At 41.2% G+C, this 18,743-nt stretch overlaps 2 protein-coding genes across 3 annotated transcripts; both read left to right on the top strand.

Annotated features, from left to right (window-relative positions):
- The first annotated feature begins 3,159 nt into the window (after nucleotides 1–3,159).
- On the top strand, nucleotides 3,160–6,954 carry LOC127342480 (uncharacterized). Of its 2 annotated transcripts, none has more exons than XM_051368437.2 (6): nucleotides 3,160–3,334; nucleotides 3,741–3,861; nucleotides 3,943–4,024; nucleotides 6,027–6,268; nucleotides 6,486–6,705; nucleotides 6,738–6,954. In XM_051368437.2, the coding sequence occupies exons 4-5, from the start codon at nucleotides 6,121–6,123 to the stop codon at nucleotides 6,638–6,640; spliced, it is 303 nt and encodes a 100-aa protein (XP_051224397.1). In that variant the 5' UTR covers nucleotides 3,160–3,334; nucleotides 3,741–3,861; nucleotides 3,943–4,024; nucleotides 6,027–6,120; the 3' UTR covers nucleotides 6,641–6,705; nucleotides 6,738–6,954. The 2 variants fall into 2 exon arrangements, with proteins under 2 accessions (XP_051224397.1, XP_071684248.1); XM_071828147.1 differs by having other exon boundaries at nucleotides 6,036–6,268.
- A 2,030-nt stretch (nucleotides 6,955–8,984) lies between these two features.
- LOC127342481 (uncharacterized) lies at nucleotides 8,985–15,950 on the top strand. Its single transcript, XM_051368438.2, has 17 exons — nucleotides 8,985–9,381; nucleotides 9,611–9,708; nucleotides 10,488–10,607; nucleotides 10,819–10,908; nucleotides 10,993–11,108; nucleotides 11,185–11,284; nucleotides 11,941–12,012; nucleotides 12,085–12,132; nucleotides 12,205–12,282; nucleotides 12,377–12,496; nucleotides 12,599–12,704; nucleotides 13,151–13,314; nucleotides 13,727–13,861; nucleotides 14,112–14,242; nucleotides 14,566–14,628; nucleotides 14,714–14,792; nucleotides 15,448–15,950. Exons 1-17 carry the CDS (start codon nucleotides 9,069–9,071, stop codon nucleotides 15,487–15,489), a joined length of 1,875 nt encoding a protein of 624 aa, XP_051224398.1. The 5' UTR covers nucleotides 8,985–9,068; the 3' UTR covers nucleotides 15,490–15,950.
- The last annotated feature ends 2,793 nt before the right edge of the window (nucleotides 15,951–18,743 follow it).

Below are 18,743 nucleotides of genomic sequence, written 5' to 3' on the forward strand. Positions count from 1 at the left end.
TGGGAACTTTCAAGTCTACTTGTTCATATTTGGTACATCGAACTTCAACAATTACTTGCTTCATCTCTTTGCCTTCAGTAGCCAAGGTCAACTTGACTGTCTCTTTTTATCTGAGATTGAATCTGAAACATCTCGCTTATGGTTATCCCATTTCACTTGGTAAACTTGCTTTACCACCTCCTTCTTCTTCCTTGAGCTCCTGACCGATTCCTTTTTATTAAAACGGTCTTTGACATGTGATCGTTGATCAAATGACGATCTTCTTGGAGATGCATAATTTGGGTTCGATGATCTATTGTAAGACGGATATTATGCCCTTGGGTCATACCTGTCCCGTGATGGATATGGATAATAATAAGCATAGGGAGGCATCCATGACAATGGCATTGGCGGCCCAACGAAAGGACACGAAGTTGTTGCATTGAACTTCTCCCTTTGACAACGGACTTTCGACTTGGGGGCGATCTTGATGACTTTGCAATACTTGGCCGATAAACACCTTTTGCTTCACTCTCATTCTTGTATTTCTCTAATAAATCTGCGATGAATTTAGTTTTCTTACCCTTGTGCTTATCGTGGCCTTTGTCCTGTTTTGTTTTGCATCCATTGATCTTTGAATTTTCTTGTTGCCCCCCCCCCCCCCCCAAATGCTTGATGTTACTGGTGTTACTCCAGTGGAATGTCTGCCTTCAAGAATGTCTTCATCATGCTCTTGAATTATATCTTCACTTGTAGGATTTAACCTCTCATCTTTCGCGTGCACCTTCTCATCATCATATGAATCGGCTAGAGGTAACCGATGAATAGATTTCTTACATCAAGACCAATCGAACATAGGTTGGTTATCTATTTTTGTTCCAATAAATTTTAATCGTCCTTTATCTATAGCCGATTGTACTACTTGATGGAACATGGCGCAATTCTCAATAATATGCCCAAACGAATCAGGCAACTTGCAGTATATTCGTTCTTGCAATGATGGCTTGACATTGTGATCAAGAATCATAATATAGTCATTCTTCAGCAACACATCAAAGATATGATCACACATGCTCAAACTGAAGGTTCACCTTTTATCTTCCAATCGATCTTGTTGTGAGAATAGATTTGGAATCAAGCAACCAAATGGTTGAGATTTTACATCACCACATTCAACTATGTGTTGATTTTTACACTCTTTTTCCGATGGAGTTGAATAAGTTATTATACTATCACCGGCTTTCCCACAAGACACTAACCTTGGCTTAAAATTTTTGGAACCAAAATATTTATAGCACACATGTCTCACTTGAGACCAAATGTAAGCCAAGGATGAAGTAAGCAAAGCTACCCATGTAGATATAAAATTCACATGAAACAATGTGGGAAGCCTTGGCTGTAATCGGTCTTTCTAAATTGTTCAACATGTTGACCAATATGTTGTGTAGAAATTATATTTCTAACAAACAAATTACTTCTCCTCATTGGTCTTTCAAAGTTTTTTATGAAAATCTTGCTAATAGATGCATCAAGAATATGGTTTTGACCAAATCGAAAAATAAGTAAATTATTTGTTGGATATACCTCTTTGTAGACGTTGGGCGAGTATGATGATTGCATGAATTGAACAATATATTTCCACACATTTGGATGATTCTCCAACGCCTTGTTTTCTTGCTGTTCTGGATCTCGTGCCTCTTCCTTTTTATTCTCTTCATCAACCGAACATTGTTCGGCTATATTTTGTTGCTCTTTATGATCATCGGTTACTTTGACACAGAATTCATAGGGCAACATGTAAGTTACCTTAAGTAGAGAAAAATCAAGCATGGTTGTTTCACATTTACCATCTCTTGCTCAACGAAGCTTGCATCTTTTGATTCAATAGATTCAGCATATGATTCGGCTTTTTCAAGAACTAAATTAACCATACTAGAACAACCATGCTCTTTGCTCAATGAAGCTCATCTCCTATTTTTTTAAAGTTAACATTAAATAAATTTGGAAGATGCGTTTCTGGGGGGAATTAGACGGAGTGTATTTTATTTTTTTAGGGCAGACGGAGGGTATCTTCTAGTAGTGGCCCTTTTAGAAATGGAAAAGAAGAGCCTAAACTTAGGTTTCCGCTAGTAAAAAAGAATTGGGTTGTTAACACCCATAAACAGTGGGCTTAGGCCCGAAAAGTGGAAGCCTAGCGGATGGCCTCCTAGTCCTTCACCTTCCCTGTCTTCTCTGCTTCGTTTGGTCCAGCAGGGGCGCTCCTTTACACCGACTTGGTCGGCGCGAGTGTAGCTGCCGCGCACCCCGGACGGACATATGCTTGGCCTATTATCGCGCAGCGCTTGCTGTTTTGGTTCGCTGCTTCTTTCGACTTTTTGTTCCGGAATTGATTTATGAATCTTTTTTTCAGTATGTCCAGATTTGAAAATTTTGAACATTTTCAAAAAATGTTCAGATTTTTTTTCTTAAAAAATTGTTGTAAAATATGAAATTTTTTCATGTTTGAACGGTTTTCAAATTTGAACGGTTTTCATATTTGAACGTTTCTCAAAATTGAATGATTTTCAAATTTGAACATTTTCTCAATTTGAACATTTTTTATTTGGACAATTTTTAAAGTAACCATTTTTTAGTTTAAATTGTTATAATAAAACATGTTTTATTTGAACAAATTTAAAATTGATTTTTTTAAGCTTGAACATTTGTTAATTTGAACATTTCCAAAATTTAAACATTTTTAAATTTGAATTTTTAAAAAATATTTCTATTTTTCGATCTGAAAAATAAAAGTAAAAAAAAGAAAAAGAACAAAAGAACAAAAGAAATGAAAACAGAAAAAACAGGAAACAGGAAAAAAGAAACAAAAAAGAAAAGAAAAATCGAAAAAGGAGGCAGCCCGCACCTAACTGGGACGGCCCGTACCGCGCGCGGAGTGTACGGCGCGCGGTAGGCGTCCACCTGGTCGGTGTATAGGGTTTGCCCTCCAGCAGCGCCTCCATCCAGCTGGTGACCAAAGGCGGAGCTGGGCCCCAGGAAAGACGGGCCATGGCCTGGGGCGTGGAAAAACTACCGGGCTAATAATATACTAGATCTTGGCTTGGGGCGCAGCCCAGCCCAGCCCAGTTCGGCCTGGCTTTGCATGTCGATTTGCAAACCCAGCGACAGATGAGAAGTCTCGTCTCTGGACACGCACGACTAGTCCAGACCGCCCGCCGCCGGCTCGCCCAGCGCCGGCTACCTCCCCGCGACCCCGCCGCCGGCCGCTCACCTCCTCCCGGCTCCCGTCTCCCGGCGCCTCGTCACCACTCACCACCCGTCCGCCGCACGGCCACCGTCGCCCGTCTGCGTAAGTTAGGTATTCCCCTTTCCGGCTTTCTCCCCTTTTGTTGCTCTGCCCTTTCCAAATCTTGTTTTCTTCTTGCAATTACATTGTTCAGATTTCCCCATTAGGTGCTATCTGGGTGCTATGTCGGTCTGATGGGTAGGAAATGGCTTTCATATGTACTGATTGGTATTTTCATATTTGAAGGTTTAGCTTCTTCAACTAGTGAGGATGTAGGCTTTTTTTTTGAGAGAGATAGTGAAGATGTAGTCATGGGAGGGTCAGGACAACCAGATGTTTGATTTGGTACCATCTTTTTTTATGTTTGCTATACATTGTCTTCTGTTATATCTTACGTTCTGAGTTGAAACAACATTGAATGAAGTGTTTTAATTTGTATTTGTTATCCAACTGAGCCTTGTATTCTCTTATGCCTTAGAACTGGTGTATTTTTCGGGCCCTTGGTTTTTGGCCAGGGGCGTCAACAATTCCTGGCTACACCTCTGGTGACCGACGGCGACTCCGGCGACCAAGGCCGCTTGCTGCGTCATTCCGTTGAGGTAAGACTTCTCCCTCTCTCCCTTCTCTCGCTGGTCCATATTTCTCCGTCGCTCTACTCACCTCGATCCTGTCTGTCGCAGGAGGTGCGCGGCTGGGCACCACCCCGCTCCACCCGGCTGCCTTGGGCGATTCCGGCTACCAAGGCGAAAGGCCGGAAGAAACGTAAATTCTTCAACCTTAATTCCATTCCTTTTGATTTCCTATTTGTATGAACCCTAGTTTTTTATTGCCAGCTTGTATGAGCCCTCTTGGTTTGTTAGGCAACATGGACCCTAATGCAAATGTCGACATCTGCGATTTATTTATGTCTCTGAATTCCGGTTTCATGTATGGAACAATCCATTTTTGCTTCCATAGAAAATAATGTGAAAATGGGAAGAGAACTTGATGAGAAGGGATGACCAATATGCTTTCAGGACCTTAGCGAGGATTCTGTAAGCTCTGCACGTAGAGTCACTGGCGTCTGACCTCTGCCTCATTTGATGGATGGAGGCCTCCTTTACTTGTCTTTTCTTTGGGCAGTAAAGAGTCAAGTCATTTTTTTTGTAAAGTAGGCAAATTGCAGCTTGTGTTGAAGTGTTAAGTGGTTCGGCTTTGTAAAAAAGCGAAAGTCATCAAGAGGCTAATTCAAATGCAGGGCATCTTCTCATGAAGTTGCTCAAATTGGGTATATGACCAACAAACTTCTGTGCAAATCCTCGATTTTCCCATCAAGTGGCACAATCAGCTTTATAGGGCATTTTATCACAGTGGCTCATCAAATAGGCATATGATCATAGGTTACGAACTTTAGGGCAAATCCCTCAAATTCCCCTGGTAGATTTAGACTTGTGCCTGAAGTGTGTGATGTGCATATTGGCATCTATGCTACTGTCTTTCACATGATATCTTATTTTAACTGGCAATGGCTGTGTTGGAGTTGCTTGCATGGTTTTTTTACCGCTGAAAGCTATGCAAGGGTTCAGTTCATTGTTCTGTGCTTTTTTTTTTGAGGTAATGGTCGGTGTTACTAAAGCCCTAGGTAGCTTGCTAGGATTGTTCCGAGTCGTGCTTAGTTCGATGAAATGAGCGACTGAATCCAAATATATCTTCTTTTTGAGATGTTCCGATCGATCCAGTTTACTGCGATTTTATTGTAATGTTACTAGCAGCTTGATCTCCCATATTGCTGGAGTTCCAAAACCTCTTACCCCACTTTAAGTCCGCTCCACTTTACCTTAGTGTCTTTTGGGCAAAAGGAAGAGTATCTGGTGTGCAGTTTTGGCATGTCGCTGGTAGGGGTTTGTTGTGTTCTGGTTTGCTCTGCCGTTTGAGTGATCTTGGTTTACACACATCACACTGTGATAAGAGGTAAACATATAATGTCCAAAGTAAATTGGCATCGCAAAGTTATCACTGATCCTAGCTGAAATGGTGGCTATCAATAGAATTGAGAATTGCGGGTTGAACATAAAGGTCAAAATATTGCATGTATTGTTTAGTTCTGAACATGGTAACATGGCACGCTCAAGCCCAGCAGAATGTCCCCTTCAATGACAGAACGACAGAATATCTTTGATTTGCATGTGTTTGTAAACTAAATATCCATTAACCAGGGCGAGTTTTGCATCATACGCCTTCATTTCTTGTATCTAAAGTTTCACAATATTGTTTCATGACTGCTAATTTTTCCTATCACCTTATTCTTGTTTGCTGTGCTTTAGCCTGTTTGCCTTGCTTCTCACTTGATCACATACAGACATATGGATGATCATAGAGTTGGTAAACAGTTTACTTTCCAGGATAGGACCTCGTTGATATGTAGATTTCACTTTCTTTGAAGGCCAAAATACACAACAGTGGGTACACACAGTTTTTAGCCACTGATTTGTTTTTTTTTTCTGGAGCATGGACTTTGGATATTAGTTTCTGGTGTGTTATTGTAACTCTTAATTGGTTGGATGCTGTAAATTCTCTAAGTTCTTATCTGTTTAACAAATGGTAATCATTGATCACTGAAAAATCAGAGAATAGGTCTATTTGCATTTATCTTATCAGACTGCTGATGTTAAAATTTTTAAAACATGTTCACATCTGCCAACATTCTCTGTTAGTTTTTCCATTTTACATTTCAGTCTTGAGATTGTTTGGGAAGGAAAAAGTATTTAACTACAAACGATCTCAGGAAGCGAAGTGCACTGAAGTCTGAAGAGCTGAACCTCTTGTCAGCTCCAGCAAACTAGCAGAGTCTTCTATCACCAAACAAGCTAAGGGCCGTGATGTCGTTACGACAGCTACTTGGATGGTCAGAAGGGGACGTGATGCGGCCAGAGTCAAAGCCCTGCTCCCGTCTGATGCGTCACACTGCTGGCATCTTCTCCGTTGGTGGCGGCCTTGCTTTCTGGGTGCTCTGCCGTCTTCACTATGGTAAATTCTTTGTGATGGTCTACATTTACTCGATAACAATATTTGTTCCTGTTCATCTTTCACACATATATTTGTTGTTATCATTATCACGGGTTTGTGAATCGGATTATTTTCTATCATTATATGAGTATGACAAATATTGTTTTGGGTGATAGTCCTTCCAACGAAACTGAAATTTTGTACTAACTATTTCGCTGACGTTGTGTTCATTCTGCAGGTCCAAGGATAACTGTTCCAAGGAGTCTCAGGTGGGCATCATGCGGAGCAGTCTCTTGTAGCGCGACATCAGCGGTGCTTGTGCGGCTCTTCAGCCCAGAGTGTGAACCGCAGAACATAGCAGCCTATGACAGACCTGAGCACAGGCCTGCATAGTTTCATGAAATCCCAGGGGCCAGTCTACGAAGACCCATGTGAGCTTTGCTGATTCTGTTCAGGAGGTCGATTTTTTTTTTTTCGAAATGGGAAGGAGGTCGATTTATGTCTCCGTGGAATATGTTTATGAGTAATGTAGCCTGCTCTTAATCTGAAAACCTATCTCCCTCGATATTTCCTGGCTCGCCATCACTTTTTACTCTGATGATCTGGTGCATGTAGCATCAACGTTGTTTCTCCAACGCTTGCAAATCGAGTATGGTGTACTGGAATCGAGGTGCCACATTTTCGAAATAATGTGTTAAATTTACTTATACCGTGTGTTCTGCTTTTCCTCCCAAACGTTGTTTATTTTGTGCACTGTTAGAGGTAAGTTCGGTTAGGACCCGAGAGTTGATTCCCGGCTAATCCCGATTCCGTCTCAAACTCTCGATCCTTCATCCACCAAATCAAGGCCCGGATCGGAAGTCAGTATTGCCGTAGCCCGTAGGGCCGTAGATATATTTCGCTCGCGTCGAAAGTCGAAACCCAAGGAGAGTTGACGTCGCGATGGAGCTGAAGCTGTGCTACCGCTGCCCGCCGTGCACGCCGGAACCGGAGTCACCGGGCGCGGACGCCGGCCACTACGAGGAGCTGCCGGTGTCTGTGCCGCCGCACGTGCCGCAGGGGCTGTGCAGGGACGACGCGCCGGGCCTGGACGGATGGGAGGAGGGCGCGTACGCGGAGGCGGCGGAGCAGCTGCCTGATCATGATCACCCCGACGGCGCGGGGATCACGGAGAAGGGCGGCGGCGCCGGAGCAGCGTCGACACAGTGGCTGCGAGCCGCTTTCGCGTCGGTCTGCAGGATGGTGATGATGTCCGTCACGCTCTGCGGGCACTTGTGATGATGAGTAAACTAGATCGTCGTGCGTGGGCGCCGGCCGTGTGGCTCTAAGTCTCGACACTTACCACGGGACGTCGGGACAGCAGCTAGAGCTCATCACGTCGAGTCTGGTGGCCGGCAGATGCGCCTCGACGTTCAGGGTTTTACTGGCGCCGCACATGTTGCAATCGTATATCATCGGGACGGATGCGATATGGATCTGTCTGTCGTCTCGGAGCAAGAAGAATCTATGCTTCAAACATAGACAACCACGAAAAGCGTGGCAAGCTGGCGGAACTGGATTCTAGAGCACCTTGTTCGATCCATGGACTTCGCATTGCAGCGTTACACCTAACATAGCTAGCACCCCTAGCATTGGTAATCAGAGTGACCTAATAGACGAGTTTACAGCATTATATTGTATTTTTGCTTCCAGGAAGTATTCCTTTGTGTGTAGTTATTTTTATGTGTAATCAGAGTGACCTAATAGACGAGTTTACCGGCATCAAGATTCAGTAGCCTAACTGAATCAATTGTCCAAGTCTCCCTGAATCAATTCAGTGACCACGAAAAGTTATTATTATTATTATTATTATTATTATTATTATTATTATTATTATTATATCTTTTGTTTTAATGCGTTTCAAAGTGGGCCTTAAAGTCCTATTAAAAACATTTGAAGGTACGTAAAACACCTTCAGCTATCAAGAAAACAGTTGGAAGCGAGTTCGATGAATCAACATACGTGTCAAAATTAGGAACGTTGAAAACCCTTGGGGGCCTTTCTTGTTTTCTCCGTGAATTTTTCTCGCCTCCAACGACTCATCTAGTGCAGGGAGTTGTGACAAACACCGTGTCAACACTTGGCATAAACGCAAATTAGTCCATATGAAATAAAATTTGTGTGCCCTTTATTTGAACCCGCGTTGGTCAAAGGGAAGCCAATGGTGTCTTGGTGCTGTTCATCAAAAGTCGAAATGTCGTCCAGCTCTTGGAATTGACTTGGCTGTGGCCTCTGGTACATTGACATGGTTTTTAGTCTGTCTGTTCCGTACAAAAGAGACGCACATTTCTCCCAACATTTTTTGTGTGCAGGAGATAAGTTGTATTGTCAATGTTTTTTTTCCATATTATTATCTTTACATACATCCATAAAAGAGAATCCATATTTTTTTGAAGACCTGAACTTTTAAGGACCAATAGTGTAGGACTGTAGGGCTCATCTTAAAATGTTTATAAGAGTTGACAATATAGACGACAGTTTCATAATTAGCTGTTCAAGACCAAGCAAAACAGCTTAGGATTTAAAAGTATTTTGTTAGGGTCACCAGGAAAAATGCAGGTCAAGGAAAGATGCATGATGCATGAATCTGGCATTCGGGAGAAAAATCTGACGTGTTTGAAGTTATCTACGACGAGCTATGGACCAGTTTTTGAACTTTTTCTGAAATTTTCCACCTTCTCCCGGCGTCCCCACTCCCCACTATCCCAATCCACTCCCATGACTTGTCTCTCGCTCTCAACCAAACCACCAGCAGCCCAGAAGCAGCAGTGCGCGCGCGGCAATGGCGGACCCCGTCGAGCTCGTGCGACGCCTCTGCATCCGGTTCCCTCCGCGGACGCCGCCCCCGCAGCGCTCCAGACCGCCGCGATGCGTCGTCAGGACTCGCCTCCGCCTCCCGGGCTCTCCCCTGTCGCTCCGGTGCCGCGCGCTCGACGCCAGCAAGCCGGCGGCGGTCCAGGGGGAGCAGTGCGAGGAGGACGACGACGAGGAACCCTACTTCTCAGTGACATCGTCCAGACTGTCGGAGGTCGACTACCTCGGGGAGAGCACCAAGGGGGATTTGAACGTACGGAGGAGGCACCTCGACGCGCTCGGTGAGCTCCGACCTCTGTAATTCTGATACTCCTTCTGCCATGATTGTCTATGATATTATTGGAGGGGGGGGGGGGGGGGGGGGGAGTGGCATCAGATGATCGCTCGGGATGTTTTAGACAAAACCATCAGCCATATAATCGATTCTTTTTTCGATGAACTATGCTGTAAAAATATCAGAATTATGCTAGAAAATGACTATAATTACTCGGAAATCTTCTTGAATTTTAGGTGGGAATGGAAAGTCAACGCTGCATGGTCCTATAGAGGAGATAGCTTGGAAAGAAGCCAGAGAAGCTGAAACGTTGCTCAGTGACTTGGGAATTGCAGTAATATTCTACCCCATTATATATAGCATGATTTTCACCTTCCTGGTGTTTGGTATGCTTCTTCTATTTCTGTCCTGCTCCCTAACATTTATTCTGTACAACTCTTAAAGATCTGTCTTCTTCCTGGCTTTCAGCATGAGCATCACCCTCAGTTTGTATCAAAAGCCTGATGACAGAACTTTCATGATTTTTCTCATTGTTGTGGTAGCACTAATATGAACCAATAAAGTAATAGGAGTATCAAGAAAGAATGATACGGAAGTAATAATACAGGAAGTATTTTCATTTATATGCTATTCAATTGGAGTGTCCACAGTGGCAAAAAGGCTGTTTTTGTCTATTCGGAAGATCCTCAACTAAGCCCAGATGTTTCTTGAGTAATTAAATACATACCTAATTTCAATTCACTTAAATAAATTCCTATTTCACCTCAAGGGTCTTATTTGGAAGTTGTTTGAAAGTGCCCAATATTCAGTGAAACGTTACTGCAGCAGATACATCATAAGGGAAAAACCAAAATGTTCCAAGAAATGATGAATAGATGATTGCATATAATATGTTAAAATCTGAAGTTGCACGGTCAATGCTAAAGTATAAATTCTGCAACGTAAACATAAATATTTATCTCCAATTATTGTCTGACTGCTAAAGTTTGGTTGTTGAACTCCCATGGCTGTTTTTTTTTTCTTTTTTCAATCATATGTATCGAGCATCATGATGATGGAGAACTAGTCAGCCTTCCGATGACACAGGAGTGCTATCTATTTTGCTAAATGCAGGATCCTTTAACAGTAAGGAACTCTCCTCGTGGAATTTTCTGCACCAGGACGCTGAATCTCCGATCTATCAGTGTCATTGGCTATGACATGGATTATACCTTGATTCACTACAATGTGATGGTAACTTCAACACCTATTTTCTTGATTTTTCTACTCAATGTTCTGAAGCTGAGGAATGCATATGTAGAAAGTACGGGACACATTTGTTGAACTGATACTACATGCAATCCTGAAACATATTTTTAGGAGTGCCACCATGTTCTTTATGATTTTCATTGTGCTTATTATGTTAGAGCGCATAACGTAATGACGTCTTAGGAAATTTGTGTAGGCCTGGGAAGGACGTGCATATGACTATGGGATGGCCAACCTGAAGGGCATGGGTTTCCCTGTTGATGACCTTGAATTTGATCCTGACCTGGTAATGTACCTGTGTCTACTTCATCCATAATACCTCAAAAGACATACATTAATCTTAGAGTTATAACTGACTACTTTTCCACAGGTTATTAGAGGTCTTATTATGGATAAAGTAAAAGGAAACTTGGTAAAAGCTGACCGTTTTGGCTACATAAAGAGGGTCATGCATGGCACCCGGATGCTGCCCACTCGTGCTGTGAGGTAGACATACATGAGACTTTTTGTCAAATTTTTCACTCCAGGGAGAATTATAACTCTTATTAATGTATGTGAATAGTGAAATATATGGACGGGAATTGGTGGACCTGCGGAAAGAAAATACATGGGAGTTTCTAAATACCCTTTTCTCTGTTTCAGAAGCTGTTATGTTCATGCAGGTTACTTACCCTTTCCGATAATTTTTTTGTGTCATTTCACTTGATATGGTTGACATTCGATTTTTCTCTGAAATAAACACAGTTTTTTTTAGAAACAGAGTATTTGTCAATATTACTACAAAACTTGGTAAGAATTGCAATGGTGGTTTAAAATCAGGGAGAAATAGTATGCTAAGTTCTAGCCTGTTAAAGCTCTTCTTGCTAGTTATTTTCATTTTGACATATGTTACGTTATAGGCTCAATGGTGCGTACATTAATTTGATGTACAGATTAATTAGAAGAAATGATACCATGTGACTGTGCGGATCCAACTACCAAGCTACCATCAGTCTTTCGGTAGTAGTGTTGTTTGTAGCAGTAATGAATGGGACATTGGGACTACAAGGTATTTGGCTTGCAGTGGGGATTTGGTTAAGCATTTCCTAAAAAATCTTATGTAGCTAGGTTACCCCGTGTTCACAAATTGAACAGTATGTGTTCCTACTTCATATACATTAATATGATTAGTCCTACTTTGACTAATTCAGGAATACTGAGAATAGCAAATAAATAAACAAAAAACAAGGTTACAACCTTGAAACTATCATACTAAACCCTTTCTCAAGTTAAAATTGAACCATATTTATATGGACATCGACATTCGTATTTTTTTCAGATGGTTGACAGGTTGGACCAAGGATTGGTGCCTGCTGAACTTGGGCCACTGGATTACAAAGGACTGTACGATGTAAGAGCACTACTGCTTCTTTTACATGACTACCTTCGTTGTGTCATGACATTTGGAGCCTTTTGGTTTCAGGCTGTTTCCAAAGCACTTTTTCGAGCACATGTAGAAGGTCAACTCAAGGTAGTTTTTGGTCATTTATATATTACTTATGTGATATTTATCTTAAAATTTCTTTAGCTGGTCGAAATGTAGAGCGAAATAATGGCTGAGCCAGAGCGATTTGTGGAGCCTGATCCAGAACTGCCTCTAGCTCTTCTAGATCAAAAAGAGGTTAATAACTGTCATCTTAAGAGCTTATGATCCATTTGAAATAGTCATTATACCTCTGTACTGAATGACTGATTTACCCTTTTCAACTCATTAGGCTGGAAAAAGGCTGCTTCTAATTACTAACTCAGATTACCACTATACGAACAAAATGATGAATCATGCATTCAATCGCTTTCTTCCTAATGATATGGGATGGAGAGATCTATTTGAAATGGTGAGTATTTATGTCCTAATTAATGGCGACTATACTTGTCAGTACTTCCTTGTTATCATACTTCAGATTTCATGAAGATCAATCTATTCTTTGTTACTGTAGGTTATAGTATCCGCGAGGAAGCCAGAGTTTTTCCAAATTTCGCATCCATTATACGAGGTTGTAACTAACGACGGATTATTGCGTCCCTGTTTTAAAGCAAATTCAGGTTAAAATCTTGACATTATTAATGATGTTAAACTCTTAAAAAATCTCTACTACTTGTTCTGTTGTTTTTGTACTGTATGAACATCCTGGAATTTCAGGCTGCTAATTGATATGGTAATTTGATTATAATTCCTGTTTATATTTATTTATGAAAACATTAAATATTGAATGGAAATTACATAATTATTTGAATACATATTTCAGATTGACCAAGTGGAATAAAAATAAATAAATTTATTCATGCTAGCATATGAATAGAAAAATATTATGCATACTATTTACCAAAAGGGTATCCTTGGCTATTTTAAGCTTATATTTCTAGATCACAAAACCTTGATGTCTTGTTTCTATCATGTGCATGTGCCTTTTTTTGATGTATTGGTTTGATCGGAAGATTTTATTTTTTCTGTGGCTGACTTATTACTCCTCTCTTAATTGGGTATTTAGGTGGCTTGTACTCTGGTGGTAGTGCTCAGATGGTTGAGAAGTCCCTAGATATTCATGGAGATGAGATATTATATGTGGGGGACCATATTTTCACAGATGTAAGCCAATCAAAAGTTCATTTACGATGGAGGACAGCATTAATATGCCGAGAATTGGAAGATGAGGTTAGGTTGCTTACTTTCGTCACCAGTTTATATAAAACCAAGTTCTGTATACGCAGCATTTAGCATTAATATATCACATTCCAGGTATAGGAATATGAGGTAAAAAAAACCTTCTGTGGAAAGTTTACCAACTCTGTCACTGGGAACTTTGCTGCAGAATTCTTTTACCATAATTTTGCTTGATTGAATAAATTGCACTAGATTCAGTACAACATGTGATGCCAAATGATGATAACTTATCTTTAAGACATTAACCATGTTTAATATTTTGTATCTCTTGATCTCTACACCTCTGAAACAAGACCCAGAAGAGGTCACATTTAGTTCTAATGTATATGTTATGTTGCTGATAAAGGTACTCCTACTATTTTTCTGTAGTGACTGATTTTTTTGTGTTCTCTTGTATTTGCAGTTTAACGCACTGATCCAGAGCCATACTCAGAAAGAAAAGCTTGTCACACTTATAGAACAAAAGGAAATTGTGGGAGACCTTTTTAACCAACTGCGCCTCGCTCTACAGAGACGCACAAATTCACGTCCTGCACAGGTATTAAGAGTGAAGCCATAATGCCTTTGCGAGATTTAACATATTGAATTTTTTTTCGCTTCAGAAGCTTGAGATTTTACCCATTAACAACAAAATTTCAGAAACGCACTTGTGTAGCACAGAAACATCTACAACTTAAGCCAAAAGAAAAGATAGTCTCATGATTTTGTTTTGGTTTGCAGGCTGTGACTTTTTTTGTTGCAAGTTCTTAAGATGCTTGTGCTAATGTATCAGTTTTACTCATTTCCAGACGCTTGCTGCAACTTGTATGAATGATCAGGAGCTTACAGAAAGTATGCAAAAGTTGCTTATTGTTATGCAGAGATTAGACGAAAAGATTGCGCCATTGCTTGAATCGGATGGAGAACTTTTCAATAAAAGGTATAATGAGCACTACTGCAAAGTTCCTATGAGAATATTTTGATGTGAGAAGTAAATCAAATGTGATTGTCCTACGTGTTCCTTGCAAAAGGAATACCTGCTAATTCGCAAAAAAAAAAAAAACCCGTTAAGTTTAGTTGCTGTAAAATCTCAGGGCATAACTTTATTTTGCTTCGTATTTGTAATATCCATGATTCCATTCGCTCTGGAACCAATATCCTATCTCGTTCATGTATATTTTTTTACGCTAAAGCTCACTTATCTCCTGGTGCATTGCATGCACATAGAAAGATAAACTAAGCAAATGTTATTTCCACTTTAAGATGGGGTTGGCTGTCACGTGCTGGCCTATGGGACAAGAGTCATCTAACCAGGCAAATTGAGAAGTGAGTGGTTATGTTTTCATAGTGATGCATATTTTACAGACCCTGAGCTTGTTTGTGATACAACTATTTTTTTCCTTTGTTGTAGATATGCTGATATATACACATCAAGGGTTTCAAATTTCCTACACTATACTCCATTCATGTATTTCCGATCACAAGAACAGGTATATGCACAGCTCCATACAATCTGGCGTCCTCTTACCTCTGTCAACTTTGCATGATTCTCATGTTTATTGGTTAGATTTTAGAGAGCCAATTCTTTAATACGATTAGTGAAGACACATTACAGCAGTAAATAGGATGTGTGCAGTCACTCCTGCAAATTCCTTTCTATGTGAACGGAATGGTAGACATGGTTTTAGAAAAAGAACGGTTCTAGTGAAGTGACCTTCGTTGTCACCTCAGCATCGAAAGCATTTTGTTCTTAGTCTGCTGGTTATGCCATGAGGAGTAGGCAGAGGTGGAATGTTTCTCATGTCTCTTGTCTCGTGAATCCACCACCTCAGCAGAATTCATTTAAAAATATAGTTCACTGAATGTCTGAATCGGCATACCTGTTTTCCTCAAAAGATCTGCATACCTGGAAAGCGCAACAATAGCTGATACTAGTTCTATAAAAAAAAAAACAGTAAAAGTGCATAGACATGAACACATTATTTGTGTATGCTAACTGTTTGGCCTCTACTTTTTTTTTGCCCATTGTTTTGAAAACAAAACTAGGATATATGAGCATTGCTTGCACTGATGAATTACTGTGTCACATCTTCAATTGTTTGTTGTTTTCACTGTAATTTTGCTAATCCTTTAAATGTATGCTAGACGCTTGCACATGACGTTCATTCCTATTCGCGGGGTCAGTAACATTGGAGTCAACGACGTGGTCGATGTTCAATTCACATGCAATAGATTAGGTGATGGGGAAAAGAAGAGGTAAAGGAATGCAGTGAAGCTGGTTGTGACTGTAGCCGTGGTTGCTGGCTGCAACAGCATCTGGATACCATTGCAAAGACTGCTGACTCAGGAAATCTTGCGATGTGTAGGTAATTTATAGTCGTGTGGGCATGTGTAAGTAATTCATTAGCTAGGTGTAAATTGTTAACACGATTAGAAACTTAGAATAAGCAACGTGGTTGATCTTTTTTTTTGTTTTGATTTATTGAGGAATAATAACGACTAGTGTGACTTGCAGTGCATGATATAAAATGTGACAAGATGGAAGTGGAGATCCGGTGGGTCAGTATGTAATCTTGTCCAAATATATGTATAATGAATAGGTTGCATCTCTGTGACCATAGATGAAATTTCACCTCTTCTTGGGGAAACTGTGAGCTTTATTACGAATTAATAATTCATAATGCGGAGACATGTGATTTTGGTGAACAGTCGCCCGGGCATGGTCACTGTGACCCCCTTTTGTGAGGGGGCACCTCTTCTCCCGAAGTTACAGGGCTATTTCGCCGAGTTCCTTAGAGAGAGTTGTCTCGCGCCCGTAGGTATTCTCTACCTACCCACCTGTGTCGGTTTCGGGTACATGTAGCCTTTTATTCAAGTCCGTTCGAGCTTTTCCTGGGAGTATGGCATCGGTTACATACTTCAGTGCTGGTATGAGCCTTGTGGAGAAGCAATCGCTTAAATTGCAATTCAACTAGTTCAAGAATCATGTGGCGTTTCCTCTCTTCTCCCACAAATGCTTAACTAGATCATTATGCAATTGAGTATGAACTTGTGCATCTCCAATTTCCTGATGCATGGCGAGGAAAACAGAAAACTCGCTAGGTACCTTAGTCAAGTTGGGCAAGAGGTCCTTCATGATTAAATGGATGGTCATCATTCACTGGTTCATCTTGCACACTATCGATGATCATGTTGTGCATAATCATACAACAATTCATCGCCTTCCACATAGTTGACAACGACCAGGTAAGAGCACAATGGAAAAAAATGCTGGTGGAGCACACCAAAAGCCCGCTTAACATCTTTCCGACATGCTTCTTGGCATGTCACAAAATAAGCTCTCTTCTCTGTAGGGGATTGTCTTCACAAATGTTGCATACGGTGGATAGATACCATCGGCTAAGTAGTACCCCTTGTTGTGTGAGTGGCCATTGATCTCATAGTTGACGGCTGGAATGTATCTCACCTAGTCTTGCAAACACCGGAGGTCGTTGTGAGTTCCTGCCATGCCAAAGAAAGTGTCCCAAATCAAGAGGTCATAATCTGCCACAACTTCACTGCAGTCGTCGGCATGACCCTTGTACAACTCTTGCCAAGAAAATGAGCAATTCTTTCATCCCAGTGCATGTAGTTGATGCTTCCGAGCATCCCAGAAAATCCCCTCGCTGCATTTTGTGTTAGGATCCGATATATATCTTCTGCATTTTATGATCTCAAATAGTTTGGCCAAACACTACCACAACCGGGAAAGTGCATGGAGCCCCCATGTGTGGTTTTGTTAATTAATGACAATCCCTATGGACTAATGTTTGCATTGAGTTATATTTGTAGGACTTGTCCATAGGCAATGCTTGAACCATATGTTGGCTTCAAGATTGCAATAAGAAGCAAATGAAGAAGATCAAGTGTCAAGTATGTCTTGAAGATGAAGATGAAGTGAGCCCTCAAGTTTAACTTCAAGACATCAACGATGAATAATGAAGAAATGAAGTGCAAGTTCAAGATGAGCCAACTCGAAGAGATCATATGCTTGAAGCTTTCCATCCATATGGTGATCATAGATATGTAAATATGCACCGAAGAAGAAGCTCTCCCATGGTAGAATATGGGGGAGCAGTCCACAAGACTTCGTCAAGCAAGCACAATCAAGAAATGCGTTCCATCTTGTTGCGGTCAAGATCGTCATCATCGAGCTCAAGAGGAACGCACAAGGTTAAGGTTTGCTCTTGATAGGGTTCCTTCTTACCAGTCTCATGGTGTAGTTGGAGACCGGTTTATAGTTTAGTTGTCGTACTATCAAGAGGGCTCTCGAGTGAGTAACTCGATCATATCCTTCGGAGAGCTCAAACCCTTGCATCCTTGCATCATATTTCTTGGTTGTTATTTGAATATTATCCATGGCATGTTTTAGAGCTTGTGCTTATTCTCATGACAAGCTCTAGTTCATCAAGAATGGTTTTTTGCACGGGCAACTTGTTGCATTTTCGAGGTTGTTGGTTTTACCGGTATTTCTTCTTTAGATAGGTCAAACCTTGCATCATTTATTTCTATCCTACCTTACTGGACTACGATGGTTCCCTGCATGATCTTGTAGAGCTTGTTACTAGCTTCGAACGAGCCCAAGATCATCAAAATCGAAGTCCGGATGCAAAAGTTCTTCAAGTTTCCATGAAGCAGTTTTTTGGCCGGAAGTTCCAGTGGCCGGTACTTCCACCCTACTTCCGGTGAGCTTCCAGAAATGGTGATTCTGCACGCAGAAATCATATCGGGAGCATCCCGAGGGCGCCCTACTTCACCCGGAAGTTGGCCGGTACTACCTGGGGGTGGAAGTACCGCCCCAAATGACCAGAAGTTCCGGTTTTGACGAGTTTTGTGCATAACGGGCAGATTTTTTTGCCCTATTTAAGGGGATCTTCTTCCCCAAAGTTTCATATCCGTTAGAGCTCGTTTTCCCCCATTGTTGACCTTCTTTGAACTTGCTATCTCCCTCTCCCTCCCATGAATCTTGCATCTTTTTGAGAGAAAGATAGAGGAGATCAAGATCTACATATTCACAAATCAAATCCATCTCTTTGTGAGGGGAATCCACTAGATCTAGATCTTGGAGAAATTTGGTGTTTCTCCTCCTACTTGTTCTTCATCTCTTATTCCCCCAATAGCTTTTGTACCTTTTTGGAATTTTAGAGAGAAGTACTTGAGCATCTTTGTGGTGTTCTTGTCATTGCATTTGGTGCATCGGTTTGAGTTCTCCACGGTGATTCGTGGAAGTGAAAGCAAGAAAGTTGTTACTCTTGGGTTCTTGGAACCCTAGCGGTTTCGAGGCTTTGTGGCGATTTCTTGGGAGCCTCCAATTGAGTTGTGGATGCGTGCCCCAAGCTTTGTGTAAGGCCCGGTTTCCGTCTCGAAGGAAATCCCTTCGTGGAACCGTGACCTAGGTCTTT

Source organism: Lolium perenne, chromosome 3, assembly GCF_019359855.2.
Source record: "Lolium perenne isolate Kyuss_39 chromosome 3, Kyuss_2.0, whole genome shotgun sequence".
NCBI classification, from domain to species: domain Eukaryota; kingdom Viridiplantae; phylum Streptophyta; class Magnoliopsida; order Poales; family Poaceae; genus Lolium; species Lolium perenne.